Source organism: Chaetodon auriga, chromosome 15 (genome assembly GCF_051107435.1).
Source record: "Chaetodon auriga isolate fChaAug3 chromosome 15, fChaAug3.hap1, whole genome shotgun sequence".
Taxonomy (NCBI): domain Eukaryota; kingdom Metazoa; phylum Chordata; class Actinopteri; order Chaetodontiformes; family Chaetodontidae; genus Chaetodon; species Chaetodon auriga.
In genome coordinates, this window is record NC_135088.1 from 18,868,686 (window position 1) to 18,886,567 (window position 17,882).

Here is a 17,882-nt window from a genome sequence, read left to right on the forward strand (position 1 = left end):
TTTGCTTGCTGTCAGGATGATGGAAGTCCGGCCTTACCGCTCCTCTGTCACCACCGCTTCAACTGCAGCCGGCTGTAGCGCCGAGCGGGCATTTAATCAGTGCGGGGAGGAGCCTCGAACACGGAGACAAGAGCGCAAAATCTATTAGTAATTTAGCAAGGAGCGCGGACGTGAGGCGAGGCGTGCACCCCGTTCAGCAACACGTTGGACCGCAGGTGTGAAAGCAGGAGTCTGAGTGAGCTTCGCCGCTGCGCCTCCACGGTGCATTTATGGGCAGAGTCACGTGGGTCAGTTGAGGGTCAACTGTGAAAAACATGGAACATGTAGCTGATTGACCATTAATCCCGCCTCACCTTTACAAACAGAGGAAACCTGCATCTGTGGTTTGGATGAGCCAGATGAGCAGTGTTTCAACTATGGGATGTCACACTGTGTGATACTTCTGTCAGAGCTCTGAACCAGGTATAAGGAGTCAGTTTTTTTTATTTAACATTAAGAGTGTGTGAACTACTCTGTGATGCTTTATCTTACCTATGAGTGCAGGCTTATAGTCATTCCTTACTTTTTATTATGATGCTGAATGTCCCATGGTCGGTCGACTGCAAAGCCCACATGACAAATATGTGTTTATGTTATAAAATGGGATTCTTACATTTACTTCATGTACAGTTTGTTCTCAATGATGAGGTAACAGCCAAATGTAATTACATACTTTATGTAATACTGTGCTTGTTTATTGATTTCACACTCTCAGCAGTAAGGTTTACTGCTGTGAATTAGACTTTTTCAAAGTGGTGTCACAGTATTTCCTCTAATCTATTTCCTATCTATATCTATAGGAAATGATTTATTTAGTGCTCAATTTACAATATCTCATGATATTTGAACTCTTACAGTTTGAACACATTGCAGCATTTGTAGTCTTACACAATACAAGCCACAGCTGCCCACCTGATGAACCCGTGAAGTCTTATCTCACATGTTCAGTGCCAAGGCACCACATTACATTCTCCTCTGTGTCAGGCTGGCTACTATACATCAAGGCAATGCTGTAAGGGATAGCACTGATCTCATGTAACATTAGAGAGATGTTGCATTTTTTTGCACTGGTGCTATGCATGTAAGTCATGCCCTCATGACTTCATGAGGCATGGGCAGCTGTGGGTTGTATTATGTAAGTCTACAGAGGCTGCCATCTGTTCAAGCGTCCAGGTAAGTCCTGCTGTCTGTGGCTTCTGCCAGAGACTGAGCCTGCAAGCTGGCACGGCAGGAACACTCCGCAAGCCAAGACCTGCTGAGAGTGGACACGGGACTAATGTACAGTTGAAGGTGTCACCAGGTATGATCAGTGGTGGAAGAAGTAGTTAAAGTACCAATACTGCAATGTAAAAATATAACTTCATTAAAATGTCACCTTATAAAGCAGAGAAGCATCAGCAAAAAGTACTCATTGTGCAGAAAAATGGCCCCTGTGACTGATGCATTATTGTATTTCACTATTGACTAATTTGTAATCTTTGCTTTTTTGATTGATTAACAAGAATTCTAGAGGGCAAATGTCTGTTTGGTGGAACAACTCACAGACATCTGAAACATGACAAAGGGTCCTACTGCTTTTTGGTACAGAGCCCCAAACCAAAAACAATCACTTGCTTAATCTACGTTAAAGCTAGGGTCGGTTGTGTATTTTAGAAGCATTTTTGTTATACTTCTGGAAATTCTCTTTAAATCCCAGCAGCAATCAATGAATCAAATGCCCTGACAAAAAAGACAAAAATCAAGCATCCGTGGCTGCCGCAGGCCTGTAAATGTACATCCAATCATTTCTTTAGTCCCAAATAAAATTTAGTGTCATTGGATGGCCTACCTGCCTGTCTACCTACGTACCTGCCTGCTTGCATGCACTCTGCCCATGCACTCATACATGACTGGAGTCTTCCACAATGAACATGCTAGCCGGACAGCTGTGAGTACTCACAGAAGTCATGTTCATTGTTACATCCACTTTCATAATGTTAAGTGTTTTCTTACATGTGAATGGGACATGGGGAGTTGGATGTGGTTAGCAATGACAGTGATGTTCTGCAGTACATACCCCCAGACTCTGGTTCAGCAGCACAAAGCCCACACCCATAGCAGTGAGCAGTAACTGTCAGGGCACATACGAAGTCAAAGGCCATGTTAAAAATCAATTTAACATCCAGATTCCTGGAATTCTGACACCTCACTGCTCTATATGGAAGCTATATTTACAAAAGCATCAGAACCATTAAATGAATAAATACACCCTTGCAATTACAACACTCAATATTAAAGCTAGAAAAATCTTTTGCACTTTGGATCCCATGCAGTTCATCCCAAAATGTTTCACTGATAGCACATATCTCTTGGGACCAGACCCAACAATCATAACTGCTTTTGGATGAAATCAGTCATACAGTCCTTGACATGAGGCTGCTGTTGAGAAATGTCAACATCTAACAGTTTGGAACATCGGTGATGAACTGGGCTGGACACAATTTTACATTACAGCCTCAGTAATCCACCTCTAATATCCTTTCTGTTCTCTCTCTTCTATTTCTGGTTCAAATGGCTATTTTGGCATTGATGGTTCTTTACAGTCCAATTGTATCAATATATGATGAGTTCAAGTGTTTGGTTCAAGTATTTGGTGCAGTCATGTCAATTCTTAAATTATGTCTTCATGTGTAATGCAGTACCTCAGTTAATCTCACCTGTTTACACCTGCTTTGTTTTTCAGTGTTCCTCATTCTTACATAATTCATGCTGTGTATAGCCCACTGTATCAGTACAGCAGATACCAAATCATCTATAGATATGACTGTTATCATGCAAGCTTCTTCTCTCCATTTCCTTCACTTGACAAGCAGTCGTATCTTTCATCCGAATACAACTTTTCATTTGTTTAAACTCTGTGCTTCCTAAAAAATATCAAGCCTCTATTGCTTCATACACTGACAAGCCACTTCATTATGTACACGCTTGCAATCTGATGTGATCAAATTCACCAGCTCTGCCATAAATTCTGCCTTTGCAAAGACGACAATGGTCAGTTTTTGAGAGGTATTAATTAAACTACACGTTTATTACTGAGGTTATGGTTTGCAGCGGTGTTGAACTGGACTGCATTATATTGAGTGGTGTTCCTAAAATTTTGTCCTCTCCATTGATATACATGAGAGGGGCAGAATATTACAAACACCTTTCATTATAATGCACTTCAGTTCAACAGAACCACTCACTGTGACCTCAATAATAATCATAAAGTAGAATTATTACATTTATGACACTGTCAACAAAAGCTGTAACGCGATAAGCTTTTGTAAAAGTAGAATTCACAGCAGAGCTGTTGTATTGGATCACATTAGTTTGTACAAGTGGCCTCTGAGTTTGTATTTGTAATGTCGTTGGGGATCGGAACTCCATTTATGTTTTGTTTTCTTTCAAGGAAAAGCCGAGATAAGATACTGTATGAGCCAAAGGAGTCGGTGAACACAGCTGTACTTTGACCACTGTCTTCAAAAATAAGTCAATAATGTTGTTATCCTGGCCTCACTCACACCCACCTGAAAGGAATCCAAAACAATACAGTTATCAGCTGTGAGCAGCTTTGTTCGTACAGCAGACTCCAATGTGATACATGACTACAGCCCCCATAACAACAACGTCCTTAATATCATGAACGTCTCTCCACACAAAGCCACGCTCACTGACTTCCAATCACATTTTTCATGGTGTGATGGTGTGCAGCTCCGTAGGACATGAAATGTTAAGATTTGACACTGATTGGTCTGTTGTGATTAGATTAAAGACTGTCATTCTGTAAGAGAATCTATACTCTTCTTAGTGTCACTAACAAGTCTATGAATACAGTACTGTTTGCTCCACGATAGCCTTTGCTTTTGTACAGCACTGATACAGGTTGGCCAGTCTTTTCCACCATTGCACTTGCACACCATTGCATTGCATTACTGGTTTCAGCTGGCTTTAGATTCTTACAGGTCACATGGGTGAAGGTAAATGGTCACATTCATTCACTGTCCTTTTTTGGGGGGCTTTTATAATATTTTCCCAATTATTTGCCTCTTTTGCATCACATTGCTGCTGTAAGTTTTTCCTTTAGTCAGCATTTCTATCAGCTCAACACACACAGACCTTGTCCAGACTGTGATGAAAGCATCAGGGCATTGCCAGTGATTCATTTTGAAATATCAGAAGCCTGCCATGGCATATAAAAAGTTTCTGCCAAAGTTCACAGACAGTCTTATCATGTGGGAACATGATCCACAGCCAGGCACTCAGCTTCTAATGGGGAATTTAGAACTAATGAAGCAACAAATGTAATATACTAATATTTACTGGACAGGTTTGATCTACATGTAACTAAAACCACCCAGTTCAGTTTATGTCCTGCAGACTCACTTCACATTATGTTTGATGGGAATGCACATCTTAGTCCCCTTAGTAATTACAATAATTTGAGAACATAAAGATCAATAATAAACATCGAAAAATCTGTGTTTTCCCATGTTGTCTCACTCATTTGAAAAGTCTAGAGATCTTACCTTTTCAGACAGTTGTAATAAACTTCAAAGCAGATATTAAAGGAATAGTTTTTTGGAAAATAGGCTCATTTGGTTTCCTCCAAGAGTTGAAAAAGATGAACACTACTCTCAAATCTTACATGTGAAGCTAGAGCCAGGAGATGGTAAATTTAGCTTAGCATAACCAGGAGTAACATTTATCTTGGTTCTGTCCAAAGATGAAAAAATCTGCTTACCTGCAAATCTAAAGTTCTCTGAGTAACAGCTTTATTGGTTCAAAGTTAGGTAGCAGTGACTGCTAGACTAGCTGTTTGTCTTAATAATCAGCTAAGATAACTGTCTCCTGGCTCCAGATTCATATTTAATGGAGTTGCAGAAAATTGAAATACTCAGTTAAAGTACTACTATCTCAAAATTGTAAGCACAGTACTAAAAATACGAGCTGTTTTCCATCATTGAAATATGGACCTATTCCTTTAAAAGTCTTATAATAGAAACAAAACAAAGACAATTCAGGTGAGTGGTGAATATGAGATTTTTATTTTTCCCATGTAAAGCAAAGATCTGAAATTGCTGGTATTTTATGACAGTGTCTCCAAATAATGTTGCAACCCACATTCAACCTATGACTCTGTTTGACAAAGTGTTAGCTCTTGCACAAAATCCCAAACTCCAGACACATGCCACAACTGGGAGATTAAGTGAGGAAAACTTGACTTGTGTCATCAGTGTTCACTGTGAACAGTGTTCCACACTGCCCTGAAAAGTGACCAGTTCTGGTTGCTTTTCTCTCATACAGTCGTTGAATCCTAGTTTGTATAGACAGATATAGCAGTGTATCTTGTTGCTGAACAAATATAGATACAGTTGAGAGCAAGGTCAGCCATACATAGCCAGTCAGAAGTTATCTGAGCTTACAGCACCAGAGCTTTACAAATAAATAGGCATTGAAATCCATCGTCAGTCCACTTTAGACAAAGTTCAGGTGGGTATCCTTGTCCACTCCATAGTTGCCTTTGTGCTCTTCAAACAGATCGCTGAGCTCGTCCATGTACAGCTGGTGGAGGGCATTAAGTTCCTCGGCTGTTGGCTTGTCATTCCTCTCCACCCTAATTGGCCTTCCAACTGCACAGAGGTGACAAGGTGAAGGTCAACACAATCAGCGTCACTGTACTTTAAGATTTGCAACATGCTCTGTTTGATGTTGTTGGATGTCCATTTATCTAAAACATGGTGGCATTAAGGCTGCACGCCAAGCAGTTCTAGAAGGCTGTGGTGTGTGTCTGTCACTGTTGCTAAGTGGTTGCATCAGACCGAGCCACATCTGACTTTCTCTGCTGGGCTGACAAATCGTGCTCTTTATCTGACTGATGATACTCACATTCACTCACACTCTCTTTGTCAACTCAGTGACATTGGGTGTTTCTGCCAAACTAAACAGCTGGTTGGGAAATGCGTGAGCATAGATAATGTAGATCAGGCTTTTGCCTGCCAGACAAAGTCTAAAGCAGTGCATCCTTTATTTGATATACTGCGTGTGATGTTTACATTAGTGGACACAGAAGTCAGAGATTGAAGCAATTAGAGAAGAAAGAATCTGACTGCATGCTGCAGCCTCCTGCATGTACTGCTCCACCCTGAGTTATACATGAACAGAGCTGTTTACTCACCTACTGTATTGATGGGTTTTCTGTATGGCATGAGACCGAAAGAGTACTGGAAAATGCCGCGTGCGTGGAAGAGAGGCAGGGCGACACCCATGATACGTTGCAGCCGCTCCTGTGTCCACCGAAGCCAGGTTCCTCTGGAGTTGTCCACCTGATCAAAGACTTCATTCTCTCCAAAGGAGAAGACTGGCACCAGATGAGCACTAAAAAAAGATTTTTAGTGAAAAGGTTGTTTAATTGTTGTTGTGTTTTACATAAATTTTCATTCTAAATTGATCTCATACTGGCTTATGTGCTTTCCCAGGAAATTCCATGTGAGGGACTTGAATAAGCCTCTGTTTCAAAAGGTCACATTCAAGCCGCAAGAAGTAAAATGAACAGATTGACACAAGCCTTTTAATAAGCCGTAAGACCTTGGAGAATTAGCTGTATTTAACAGAAAACTTTCCTCATTCCCCCAGGGCTCTCTGCTCCTACCCGTTCTCCATGGCCATTTTGATGAAGCCTTTCTTATCAGCCAAGAGTACATTGTAGTTCCCAGGGTGGGCATCAAGGGACTCTGGAGCCCCACCGACTGCTATTACAACAGCGTTCCCACCACCCTTTTGGCGGAGCTTGTAGCTGCTACTCTCTCTGTCAGAAGGAATCAGTCCTGCAGTGTTGCAACCGGAAATAAGAAGTGATCAATATGCAATGATTAAAATAAAATAGTCAAATAACATCTGAAATGCTATCAAATTAAAAAATAATACATTAGTGTAAATATAATAATACTCAATTGAATGACAGTGACTGTTTTGATCGAGTATGATTGAGATGTCTCTGGCCCACACCTGCACACATGATGTAGTCTCTGAAGAATGGGGCTCTGAACCAAAGAGGCAGCATGAGCAGGTAGGTGGTGAGGCCGGGAAACAGCTGTCTGAAGCCTGTAGCATATGTGCAGAAGTTAGTGAAGGCTCCTGCCACCAACACTCCATGGGGATGGAAGCCCAGGATGTAGTTGTGCCTGGGGTCCAGGTCAGCTGTCTTCACCAGCTGGGGGAAGAAAGGAACACTGTGAACATGAAAGTCGTTCTGTTTCTGTCTGAATGTGGGTCCGTAATCATGTTGGTTACCCATGTATAATATTTTATTTCAAATCATCTGATTCTTCCTTAAAGAGCAGACAGTGGTGCATTGTGGTAGTCCAGCTGGCTGCCACCCAAACAGGTGCCTGGATATCCCAGTTTCAACACTGTCTTTGACCCTCTGAACCCTCGCTCATCCCTCCTCTCTGTGGCCTCTGCAAACGGTCTGAAAACATTTGGAACCCTGCTACTTTCAGATACACCTCCCCTCATACCTCTACAATACCACAAAGGAACTAAGTGCATTTAGTCGTGTTCTGTATTTAAGTACATTTTTTAGGTAACTGGACATTTATGGGAGTATTTCCATTTTTTGTTATTTTAAGATAAGCTTCTGTGGCCTTTACAGTTTGAGAGATATTAGTGATTTCATGCAGTACTAGTATTTTCCTTTTTTTACTATAGTGCCACTAGTAGTGTGAACCATCTTAATCATGCTCTCAGTCTGTACACCTGAGTAATGAAGTAATTTTACCACACCTGCAAAAGATTGTTTGGATTGAAGAACCGTCCACGATATCTCATATCAAACATATGTGCAGTGCTCACAGTCACCACAGTGGAATGTGGCAAGTTTGGTGAAGATTGGATGAAAAATGCAGAATAGGGAGTCAAAAGTATCTCTAGAATTATTAAGTGAGGATGCTGAAAATAATATTAGTCACAGTGGCCTCACTGCACCTCCACTGCAAAACACACACAGCTATTGAAATCACTATGTAGAGCGATATGTAAAGTGTACCTTTGACCTGTCTGTGAGGTTCTGTTGGGCCAGTCCTGTGAATTTCCTGTGATAGTAATGGTACCTTGAAGGCATCAACAGAAGTCAGGATGCTTCGAAGCATGTGAAGTGGTGTGTAAACAGACAGGAGGACTGATGTGCTTTTTCAGTGTGCTGCACAGTTCATTAAACCCTGCTGTGAGTAGCTTTCAGAGTGTCCTTTGTGTTAGATATGAAGCAGACATTACATGTACCATGTCTATGCGCTAAATAAAGAGGGAAATTCTAATAAGTACTGCTTTAAAAAAAGTGATTCAGCATTTCCATCATTTTTGACTTCAGATGGTCAGTTAAAATAAATAAATAAAAAGCACTCTTGTTCTTTGTCAAAACCTGGCGTAAAACTTGGTGCCGCCATCACCCACAATGCAGTTCAGTTGCCAATAGGTCACTCAGCTAGTAGTGGCTAGCGACTGTAGCCACAGGGATGAGGGGAGGGCTGCAGAGGTCTGCTCAGCTCTCTTCTTTCTACCTTGTACTTGTAGTCTTTATCCCCAAGCAATGCTGACTCAAGTGACATCACTTGAGGACATTAGATTTCACACAGTTCCCTCTGGAGACAGGAAAAGCTTCTCCTCAATTTTATTCACATATCCAGTGATACTCCCCAACACCTGGAAACAGTTCACCTATAATACTCACAATGTTTGTTTCGTAGTATTTGGAATGAACAAGTAGCCTGTTGACTGAGAGTCATTAGTTCATTACAGAGATGATAAGAGTCTGGGCTAGCTCTTCAAATCTATCGAAAAGTCAGAATGAACTCTGGTTGAATCAGGGGTTTTGTTTGCTTGTTTGTTTGTTTGTGTGTTTATCTCCATTAGCCAGTACCAACATGGAAATTACTCTTCCTTGGGTCCACACAAGTAAACCTTACATCATAATGTAAAACATTCTGTACTTTAGAAAAGGGAACAAAAACAAATACCAAAAGAAACAAACATGCAGTATGCAACTGAGTGAGGAGCGTCTCAGTTTGAGGACAGCAAACTTCCCCAGGGAAAAAAATATTATACTCTGATGACACAGCAATGTTCCAAGTTATGTCTGTTTGCACAATTAAAGGCTGCAAATCAATCAGTGTGCTCCAGTTCTTTTTTTAGCCCTTCAAATGAACCTGGCTGGAATAGTATCACACTCCATTTGTTTGTCACTGCGCAGGAAATCCAAGGAGATCCTTTAATGTTTCTGCTTAACTCGGATGATTTTTCTATTTGGCAAGTTAAGTGATTCAAGTGTTGGGCAAGCCATTTGACATGTTATCAATCATTGGAAACTGAGTAATATTTCTCTGTAGTGTCAGAAATAGTGATTCCTGATCATCAACTGTTAAAGACTCGATAACTTATCTCACCTGTGGAGTGTTGTTTGCGTGCCCCCACTGGCCCAGAGCAGGGAGGGAGGAGATAGTGAGAGGCACGAAAGGTAAGGTCACTATCAAGTAAAGGGTCGCATGTCATGTGCTGGAGTTTGTTTTGCTACACATGGCGAGTATTGTTGCCTTTTGTAAAGAAAAAAAAAAAAAAAAAAGCTGTTTACATCAGTGTGTGAGATGAGCATTTTAAGGCCCCACTACTTTCAGTGCAGCACACCCACACTATCAGAAAGCCGCGATACCTTCTCAGAGACAAACAGGCAGCTTCAGAAAGGGGATTTCTAATTTATTCTAACTTTTCACATGTTCTTTGCTTTATTTTCCCTTCTTTCTATTTTCCAATAAAAATAACAGAATTCACCCAGTACTACTGCAGTACCTGAGGCTTTGGTTAAAAGTTTTCTTGAAGCCGATCACCTGTAGAATGTAAAAAAAAAAAAAATCAGTTTGTAATGTAAGTCATGATACTGGACCTTCACAAAGCTGCCGTGTTGTTTTGCGTCCCCTCTGTTTGTATTGTGGGTACCCGCTGCTGCTGGTGGCTCGTGGCTCACAGTTAATCATTGGCTCGAGTTCCAGTAATGAGGGCTGAGGCTGTTTATAAACAAAAGAACTGTCCACGGGTGACCAATCACATAGTCCTCCTGCAAGGTTGTCACCACGACATAACCTGTACTGCTATCATCCCTGCCAAGGACTTTGATTTCAGTCAATAGTATCTGATGGATCAAAAGCCCAAAGAATAAGCAATTACTTTGTTGATGTGCATCTGGATCCAGATGTCTTTCTTTCTTTTTCTTTTTCTTTTTCTTTTTTTTTTCCGGTGGGGGGGGGGGGGGGGGTTGACATTTTGACTGTTCACTATTTCAAACATGTTTTCCTCCTCTGCTCCTACACATTTCATCCACTTTTCTCCAATTCTGTACATGAAACATTTGGATGAGCCTGAAAAAATAAGTTCAATTTCTTTTTTTTTTTTTCAGATACTACTGCCTACCAGTTTCCTCTCATTGGTTGCCAAATATTCTTGTTCACGATCCGCTTTCTTGCCAAGAGTGAGATGAGAAAATTGAAACCATTCACATGTCCGTCTGTTGGCTGGAGCCAGGAGACAGTTAGCCTGCTGTGGCTTAGTGTAAAGACTGGAGGCAGGAGTCCAACATCCATCTAAGCTAGGTTTTTTTTTGGTTTTTTTTTTAAGTCACCACCTCTAAAGATCGCTAATATCTTGCTTGTTTAATCTATGTAAAAACTGATGTAAAAACAAGAAGTTGTGGTTTTTACGGTGGGTTATGTGCTAAATGTACTCATTATTTCTTGGCTGTGCTGGAGCCATGATAGCTGTTTCCATTCTTTCCAGACTCTCTGCAGCTTACTGTTCATCTTACAGACAGCGAGTGGTATAGATTTTGTTATCTAACTCTTGGCTAAGAAAGTGCAATTTCAAAAAAGGCAGTTCCTGACAGAATTTTGGATGCTCCCGAGCTTCGAAATGATTTTTATTTGAATCTGAGGCTGTTTATTGCGTTGTGATAAATGGAGGCAGCACAACAGCAACATGATCAATTTACAGTAGATGGCCATAATTGAATGGTCATGAGTCTGACTCACTTGAAATTTTGCATTATGTCCTTCTTGTGTAAAGCCCTGAGTGCCTAAATGGATTTAGTTAGTTCTCCAAAGTAATGGCTGCCATCTGCCAGTCAGCCTAATGATGCTTTTCAACATGCATTTTGCATCAGATGTAGACCCAGAGGTAGCTTAAAAATGTCACAATGCTTCATATTATTAAAATAAGCTGTGCAGAGGATTGTGGGGCCTTGGTAGTCATAAGGTCTGTCCTTGAGTCCTTGAGTCACATGAATTTCCTTCATCATCACCCTGTCTTAAAAATCAAATGAGCACACAGTTGTTGAGTTATTCGCCTGAGCTGATGATGCTGTAATTAGAAACGGTGGGAAAGAGATACACCAGTGAAACTAATTAGGCTCTCCAGGACACTGCTTCTCTTTAGCCTTATATTGACTCTTTGTTTCAGACTTAATGTGGCATACAGTCAAATGATACTGGAAATGATTCACGTTGAACTGCATACCACGTACGTGAGAACAGGGAATCTTACAAGGTTTTTAATCCGGGAAATTATTGACCTTGTGTTTACCTTTGCAGAGAGAAAAGGGTAGAGACAGTATTCTCCTAGCTGATACACATGCACACATGATCTCTGATGAGAAACTGACACACTAACGTCTCTACTCTACAGCTCAACAAAAAAGGTTCATTTCTCTTTGAAACTGTTAGAAAGGTGTTGATTTTCCTTTGAAGTGTTGTCAGTTATATCAATCTCTTCTATCATTTGTATCTGTATCATGTCTTTAACAATTATTTTTCATCTATCTATTTAAGATGCTACGACTTTCATTAGCTTCATTCAATTCATTGCTCCTGTTATCACAGCATTATTATTTCTGCACCAGTCTTCTCCTGACTTTTATTTCTATATGGTGCTGCTTTTATGGGACTCACTGCTTTAACGCCTTATCGTACCTTGTCTTGACTTCTCTCATTATTATTATTATTATTACTTTTATTGCTTGAATATTTCCCATCTTGTTTTGTTTTTTTCTGTGCATATGTTTTTGCTGACTGTGAACTATTTTTTAAACATACATCAATTAAGTATGATGATGACAGTAGCAGTACTGGCATTACAATGTCTGGATTTTATAATAAATGACTTCTCTTTAGTATCTATATTTCAAATTGGTCTATTCCAAACTCAGAAATTTTACTGAATTTTACGTTTTATATTGTTTTATTTTTTACTGCTGTTAAATGTATAGATAACCAGAATTTCATCAGTTGACATAGTTGAGCTAAACAGGCCAATATAGACTTCTGTGTCATCATTTATGGCTGTAATTCATGTACACAGAGAGACATGACCCACTTCATACTCAGACATACAAAAGTGTCTCAATATCTCATGGAGCAGGTTTAAGATTTAAGATTCTGACTTCATTTTCTTTTGGAAAAACAAATTGTAAACTCGGGTGGCTGTTCCCCTACATGACATGACATGTCTTTAGATGAATTATACAAGTATTGAAAATACATACATCAACTATGATCCAATAAATATCTAATGACTATATAGAAAAATGGTTTCCAGCGACCCTTACAGATGATGTAGGCAGAACTTTTTGCAAATCCTGTTGAACTTGTGAAGTCTTGCTCAGGGGAGAAAAGATGTGCAGTCAACGGGGTGGGGGGTGGGGGGGGGGGGGGTGTTGTCATGCATGACCACAAGAGGGACACTGTAGGCTACAAGAGAGGAGCTTGTGCTGTGGACCAATCATTGGTTGATGAGATCAATGTCACACTGATACCACTGCTAAACCACTGTTTGAATCTGAAGATGCCAGAAATTATCCATCCTTTTTGCGAACAAATTCTAAAACCAGTCCCAGTAAGTAAATCCTATTTTGCAGTGTCATGGTGTGCAGACACGGCTGGAACAAAACAGTTTTCCACTTTCAGGATCAATAACTTCAAATCAATTCAATATCTCTTTATTTGTCCCGTGAGGGGAAATTCCAGAAACAGCCTTCTGTGTTTCAACTCTCAATACCTCGAATGTATTCTCTTCATCCAGTCAGCAAAATTTACACTACAGTCATCCCATTTTTTGTCAAAGGAGACATTTCAAATGTTGACTGTATAGTGACAGCTTTTTATCCATTGCAAACAATCTGAGTGTATACGTTTTGGTTCTGCACCAAACTTTACAAGTTTTGGTCAGAAGGTTTTCATTGCTGCTCACATCTTTATGGACTGGACATGATCTCCCTCCTAATCCAAACAACCATTCTGGGTTGGTCATGACAGCTGGAATGATTACTGCAAAGAAAACCATTGCTAAGGCCTGGAACATAGAGATATCCGCTTGATTTGAAACCTGGCTCACAGACTCCTCTTACTTTATGAATGAAGAAAAGCTGATATGACATGTTAGAAGGCAGGCAAGTAGTTTTAAAAAGATATGGCAACCCTTTCTTCCTATGTCACAAAGCACATGTGTAAGGAGGAGTGGGAGCAAGTGGGTAATGTTCCTGTTTGTCTGACAAATGTATGAAGGAATACACTATCAGTGCTTCTGAACACTGAAAGATTTCTGGCTTGCAACAGCATCTGGTGAGCATCTGTGAAAAATCACTACAAGAGCAATGATCTGCTTAAAGATTAAAAGAACAAAGTTTGACATTTTGGGGAAATGCACATATTTTCTTTCTCAATTAGGTCCAGATGAATCGATTCCAGTCTGTTATATATGAAGCTGGAGATGGTTATCTTAGCTTAGCATAAAGGCTGGAAGCTGGGGGAGACAGCTCACCTGGCTCTGTCCAAAGGTAGTTTGTGGTTTTACATGGGGTTATGTGCTGGATGTGGTATCAATCCTGTAGTATTTTAGAGACCATTAGACCATAAGTCTAGTATTGACAGTGAATTTCAGTAACACTAGTCAAATGCAAGTAGACACAGCCTGCAGTACTGCCTTTAATAAGGCAACAATATGCTATGGCTATGTGTACATACTTAGCACGTGACTATAGGAAACACAGGGATGTCATCCATCTGTGGTTCATTAGCTGCCAAGAACAGAGAGAAGAGCCACTGCCCATATCTAGCTGGAGGTAAAAGATTAGACTACATGAACTGGCTGAGCGAGATGTTCTGATGTCCTGTTCTTTGACATGCAGAGGTAAATTTCACCTCACCTCACATGGTCTTTTGTGCATATACAGCACGCATAATGATTGAAATGTAGGCCATTTACAACAACAGTCTAAAAGGTGTATCTCACCTTGATGGGGAAGTAATCCCGCATGTATTCCCAAATTTTGAGGCCACACAGGAAGGGCGCCCTGCGGCCTCCACGTGAAGGAGTGTCATAGTCAATGAACCACCAGACAGAGTACAGCACACTGATCAGCCAGAAGCGGGTGAACAGGAGGTAAAAGTACAGGAAGATGCAGGTGGGTGCTGAGGAGAGAAAGGATTCATGTCGTGAGTAGCAGTTTTGGCGCTGCAACATACTGCAGACAAATGCATTACATATATTCATTCTGATCAGGCATAACAAATGCAACACATGTTACATGAATGATAACTAGAAGATCATGTGTTCGACTGCTCGCCCTGCTATGAATGGCGTGTATCTGCTCTGCATCAGTAGCACTCAGTTGTGCTGGAGATTACTTCAGAAGTGGTTTTGGTGGTTGCTGATAGCAGTGGGAGAATGTGCTTGTTTGACGTCAATACAATTTATTACAGCAATTTAATATTTTACCCTGTTTCATTCTTAGCTCGTGTACCATTGGTTTCTCACCATGCACACAGTCATCAGCGTTGCCAAACTTCCTTTCAAAAACACGATCTAAAGAGGTCTAAGATACACTGCTCCCTTTGCCTGGATTTTCTTTTTCGATCTAATTCGATCTCTATTCTGGCTGCCAGGGTTTGGTGGGGGGGGGTATCTTAGTCAATGTGTAGTCTCATTTAGTGTTGCATTGGTCTTCTTGTTTTTATGGCTTAAGACGGGTCTTTGATTGTTTGAGGTGCCCTTTAAGACGTTTTTAGGATGCATTTTTTATCGTTTTATCTTTGTCCTATATATTGTGTTATCTGTTGTACATTGACTGTCTACAAGCTAACTACACAGGACACACCTCCCACCAACTCCAGTCAGTTGTAACACCTGAACACCACCTGCTGAGATTGAAAATGTATGAAAAGTAACAGAAAAAATGATGAATGGTTCTGCCCCGTCAGGTGGTGCTCATACAAATGAAAACTTGACCAAACCTTATGAAAAATAAAACCTGACCGATTCTAGGATCAGGATGTCTTATATGACAAGAAATATTCTTCCAATGTTCACTTTTATACAGTTAATGGCGTTGAAAAACATCCAGTTCCAAACAGATTCAGGTGAAAACATGTGGAACGTGACACGGCTAGACAAAGGTAGGAAGCAGGGACCACTGACATGTAACACATGTCTTTCCAAGCTAAACCAATACACATCATATGGACTGCACTCAGGTCAGATCCTACCTGGCTTCCACTTCTGGCTATGCAGCAGTTCATGTCACCTGTTACAGTTCCCTACCTGTCATATTCACTTATATATTTTACCCAAGACAATCTAGGCCAACATGTTTGAACGCCTACTGTAGAATAACCAGATTGTCCTTCACTGACAGTACCCCGTTAATACTCCACCATTCCGTTTTGTTTCCAACAGACATACATACAAACATGCACTCTCACCCAGGCCAAGGAAGGAGAAGACCCACTGCAGCACAGCAGCTGTCTGCAGTCTCCTGTGCAAAGGTGTGTTCAGGGGGGCAAAATCAAGCTTCATGTTTTCCCCGAGAGAAGAGACACAAACGGAGGAGCTGCGGCCGGTGGCAAAGAAGAGGAGCAAGTGAAGTGGGTCCAAAGTCTGCCTATCTCACCTCTCCACCAATGCCTCCTACTGACATGCTTATCTCACAAACTCAATATGCAGCTTGATTTGTCAATCCATATCTAGCACATCTGACTTTTGACCCTGCAAGGAAGGAGCTGCGAAAACACACAGCAGAGCATTCACACATGAACAACAACCACATGTCAGTGCGAGAGGGGAATGTCAACGGCCTCTTTATGTTGCTTTCTTACTTCTTGCACTGTATGGAGAGCAGTCAGTGGTTAGCAGGACTGCAGCATATTTTGATCTACAATGTTGTAAAGGCAGCCCCCTTCTGGTTGAGCAACCAAGTAACTGCATGTCAGGGTTCTTCAGACAGTAATAAAGGTCCTTTGTAGAGGTGTAACACATTTCTTATCTCGTACCGTCATTATCAGTGCTGTATGAAATGATTTGAATATTCTTTTAAGTAAAGTGCTCTTGTGGATTTGTAAAGCCACACAACCATACCACATAATCAAGGTGTGTGTGTAACACTATGGGGCAATCTGCTTTACTGGCCAGCAGCTCAATGGCACCTGAGGGAGTGTATGTGAGAAACAAGACTGACAGACTTAGAGGTGAGTGTTTGATTCAAGTCTAAACTACACGCTAATCAAGTGTAAATCCTTTGTGATTCATATTTAAGTCATAGAGTCATAGAGCTGCATCTGACATGTGGACAACCGTTGCTGGCATTCTTCTTCTTCTTTTTTTACCTCTTGGCTCCTGTGGCGTTTTGACCGGAGAATCTTCTTTTTGAATGGGTGACACTCTCTTGTCCTAATGCTGAAGACTACCTTCTGTAAAATCTCTGAAATGCCAGCCGAGAAATAATCTTTCTTTCTCTGCTCTCCCCACGTCAACACAGAACTGTACTCCCTCTGTTAGACATTAACTTTTCTCCTGGCCTGGACTCTCCTCATACAACCTTCAGGCCTGAAATTACATTACAGAAATGGTGCCTAATGAGGAGCTAAGCTGCCACCAATAGTGATTAATGAGTCAAAAGCATACTTTTATTCATTTCTGCTTCAACTGTGTCAAATCATTTGATATTTGAAGCTTCTGGGAGTAAATGTTGACATGATGAATGTTATAGTGCTCTGCACTGCTGTGGGGATTTGATTAGCTTTATAGATGAAATTGTGTGGGGGGTTTTTTTTGTGATATGTTGATTTATGGAGTGAATTATGTGTCGTTAAAGCAAATGATATCTAATTCTCAAGCCCAACTCCATATTGTCTCTAGAGGGACCAAATACCCCTGATATTCACACTCCCTTTGCCACACAAGCCTTAATTCAAACTTATTTCTACACTCCAGCTCGGCTCTCCATAAGGAAGCCTGAACCCTGTGTGCAGTTTTCTCCCTTTTCACAGCTTGAGCAATTCAACACATCCCTTCACTCTTCAGTTGCAGAGCAAAAACCCAGAACTCTTAAAAATGCACCATACAGGGCTGCACCACCAGAGGTCAGTAGAGAAATCCTACTATCCTCATCCTGCTGGCTTTATCTCACAGTGTGGTTTACCTGGAGGACCGAAGACACCTGCAAAGGAGTGAAGAAAGTGGCCACTAGAATTAAAGAGCTAATAAAATGAGTCAAAGAAATTCCAGATCATACAAAGGACCAATTCCAGGCCTCAGCTGACCACAGCAATATCCATTATTTTCACCTTAAAGCAGAACATCCATCACCAAAAGAGTGACCTGAAATTCTGAAAGCTCTCTTTTGTCAGACACATATTCCATGATTCAACAACTCCAAGCAGAACTGCCTGACATAAAAATGTCCAGGACAGCAATGACAGAGTGGAAACCAGTATAAAAGAACATAGAGACTTTAC

The 17,882-nt window shown here is 40.9% G+C and overlaps 1 protein-coding gene across 1 annotated transcript; it reads right to left on the reverse strand.

The window, feature by feature from the left end:
- Positions 1-5,223: 5,223 nt before the first annotated feature.
- mogat2 (monoacylglycerol O-acyltransferase 2) lies at positions 5,224-15,945 on the reverse strand. The gene is made up of 6 exons (XM_076750916.1): positions 15,852-15,945; positions 14,383-14,561; positions 7,066-7,270; positions 6,710-6,884; positions 6,236-6,435; positions 5,224-5,690 (listed from the first exon to the last, which is right to left on the reverse strand). Exons 1-6 carry the CDS (start codon positions 15,943-15,945, stop codon positions 5,536-5,538), a joined length of 1,008 nt encoding a protein of 335 aa, XP_076607031.1. The 3' UTR covers positions 5,224-5,535.
- Between the last annotated feature and the right edge of the window lie 1,937 nt (positions 15,946-17,882).